Source organism: Haliotis cracherodii, unplaced genomic scaffold (genome assembly GCF_022045235.1).
Source record: "Haliotis cracherodii isolate W230 unplaced genomic scaffold, xgHalCrac1.p SCAF_5, whole genome shotgun sequence".
Lineage (NCBI taxonomy): Eukaryota > Metazoa > Mollusca > Gastropoda > Lepetellida > Haliotidae > Haliotis > Haliotis cracherodii.
In genome coordinates, this window is record NW_027266308.1 from 20,621,247 (window position 1) to 20,624,002 (window position 2,756).

Genomic DNA, 2,756 nt, shown 5'->3' on the forward strand with positions numbered 1-2,756 from the left:
CAAGCATGCCCGAACTACACTCGGGGGCACCTGTCGAGTCGGGGCACGCGAGCGCTGCGTTGAGGGAGCATCCATTAAATAGTACAATGGGTTAATAATATTGTATACAAATACATGATATATAGTTACCTGTATCTTAAATATTATTTCTAATTATATGTTTAATAAATTCAGTAATAAATCCTATTCATAGTATACTGTGTGCTCACACAATAGACCTAATGGAAACGCTTTGATACATAATAATGACTGCTCCCGCAATTTGTTTACATCTCCTTGGCTACAGTGGGATTCCCCCTCCGTTGAAAGCTATCGCGTGGTCAATTCCGATATAATAAGGATTGCAACGTTTGACGGGACATAAGGGGAAAATTGCTTAATACAATATGGAAAGCGGGGAAATGAGACAAAGACTTTCTTTGAAAGAAAAGATCAAGAATCATTACCAAATGAATCCGCCAAAATTTGCACCGGAACCGAAGGAAGCCAATAAGGTCGGTGTGACATATTTCACGTGCATGCTGCTGAGTTTGGCGATTGAAGGAATATTCATCCTAATTCCCTCGAATTTCAGAGGAGAGTTCTATTCGATAATAATCTTTGAAGTTCTGGCAATTTTCGTTTTCATGGAGACTTGTGCAAACTGGTATCGTACGTGGTACGATGTTGCAAATTACGTGCGAAAGACCACAAAGGAGAAATACTTTTCGGGTGACAGTGCCCCCGAAGGATGGAAACAGTGCTTCACCTGTCAGCTGGACGCCCCTCCCCGCTCGCACCACTGCACTCTGTGTAACAAGTGCATGATGAAGAGAGACCACCATTGTTACTTTACAGCATCATGCATAGGATTCCAAAACCAAAAATACTTCATAGTATTCTGTTTCTACACAGTCTGTGGGTGTGCCCTGGCTCTGTACCTGCAACTTACTTTCCTCAGTGAAATATTCCCTCTCAATACGACTGCTGCCATCCATTACTTTCCTGTCATGCCCATCTGGGATTGGATGACTGGTGTGATATCCTTCCCCCTGCTTGTCCTCATGATCCACATGTACATGACACTGACCTGTTTAGTGGCAACAGGAATGTTTGCCACATGGCAGATGCTGATGATCATCTGTGGGAAGACGAGCTACGAAGCTAAGAGAAACATCTCAACATACAACCAGGGAACATTAGACAACCTAAGAAGTGTGTTCGGACCACTCAGGTTCTGTGCGGTTTTGCTACTAGCTCCGATTTCTTTGCCACAACTCGGTGATGGAATACAGTGGAAGATTAACCCCAAATGTCAAAAGAGGTCCTGAGCAGAAACTGCACAGACTGTTGTTTACATCAATGCACATTTCATCACCTTAGCATGATCTCACCTGCTGAATTCAATTTCTCTGGTTATTCCTTGTCTTGGAGTCTTGAACACCTTGTCCTGTATCATCTTACATTTGTTATGTATTGCAGTGCTTGGAACAAGGGATTTTGTTGTGTAAAACGTTTGAAGGTCCCTAAAGCACAATTAGTGAATAAGTGAGTGTGGTGTTCCATGACTTATAGCAATACACCAGGAGACACAAGAAGTAGGCTTCACATACTGTATCCATGTGGGGATTTGAACCTGGGCCTTTGGTGTGATGAGGGAATGCTTTAGCCACATGGCTATTGAATAGACATACTGAAAACCTGGGTTTGAGTTACCATATGCATCAATACAAATATGTCTGAAGCCAAGTCTTGACATTCTCCACAGTCATGGCAGGAATAATGTCTATAAGTGTAAAAGGTAACTAACTAAACCTAAGACTTCTCGATATTTCTATAGTGTAGACATTGTCAGCCTTTAGAGAATCTAATCATTTCTATCCACGATGAACCTAGCCTGTTGTAGTGTGATGAATGTTGTAGAGAGAGCCACAAATCTGTTCTGTCACATTGTTATACACAGCTTGTACCTCCACACTGTTAATACAACTTCAAACACATTTTCTGTAAGTAAAAGACTTGCTCTAAGAAAGACAAGTTGCATTAAAGTATATTTCTGTCGGCACTTTTCACTTTTTATCTTAGTTGTCCATTTCAGATATTCATCTGTCATACTTATTGGTCCTACCTAATATGTAAGCACAAGGCTCTGGAGGTCCTATAAATGCTTTTCTGGAAATACTTCCAACATTAGATCTAAAGGTTATCATACAACATGTAAACAAGAATTTGAAAAAAAAAATATAACAATGATAACAGTGTTTACCTTATGCTTATTGCATGTACATTAGTGACAGATTAGTATGGCAGAACCAATGATACATCAACGGAAAAGTTGTGAAATACCATTGTTAGAGACCGCCTCCGCTGTCTAGTGGTACAGCATCTGCCCGGAGAGCAGAAGGTTGTGGTTCGATCCCAAGCCTCCCCATACCACAAGACATTAAAAGATGGTACTTGTTGTTACCCTGCTTGGCGCTAAGCATTAAGGCGCTAAAACAAGGACTGGTCTGCTTGTTAAACTGCAGCATGATATCTCAGTGAGCGAGCACTATAAAATCAGCATTAGACCTGACTAGTACAAGCAGCCACATACACACACACATGTGCACACACGTTGCTATATGAGTGCAATCATCTAGATCATGATGTCAAACCCCATTTCACCTCATCTCACCACACCATTGTTAGAGTGAGTGAACATTGCTAAACACAGCTGAAGGGTAGATGACTACCAACACAACACACTACAGCAGGATGAAGGGTAGATGACTACC

The 2,756-nt window shown here is 41.4% G+C and overlaps 1 protein-coding gene across 1 annotated transcript; it reads left to right on the forward strand.

Annotated features, from left to right (window-relative positions):
- Positions 1–296: 296 nt before the first annotated feature.
- Positions 297–2,035, forward strand: LOC139443376 (palmitoyltransferase ZDHHC22-like). The gene has a single exon (XM_071224365.1). The coding sequence runs from the start codon at positions 387–389 to the stop codon at positions 1,308–1,310; it is 924 nt and encodes a 307-aa protein (XP_071080466.1). The 5' UTR covers positions 297–386; the 3' UTR covers positions 1,311–2,035.
- Positions 2,036–2,756: the final 721 nt, after the last annotated feature.

Coding starts and splice junctions, on each gene's coding strand:
- LOC139443376 (XM_071224365.1), top strand. CDS start 387: ATGGAAAGCGGGGAAATGAGACAAAGACTTTCTTTGAAAGAAAAGATC.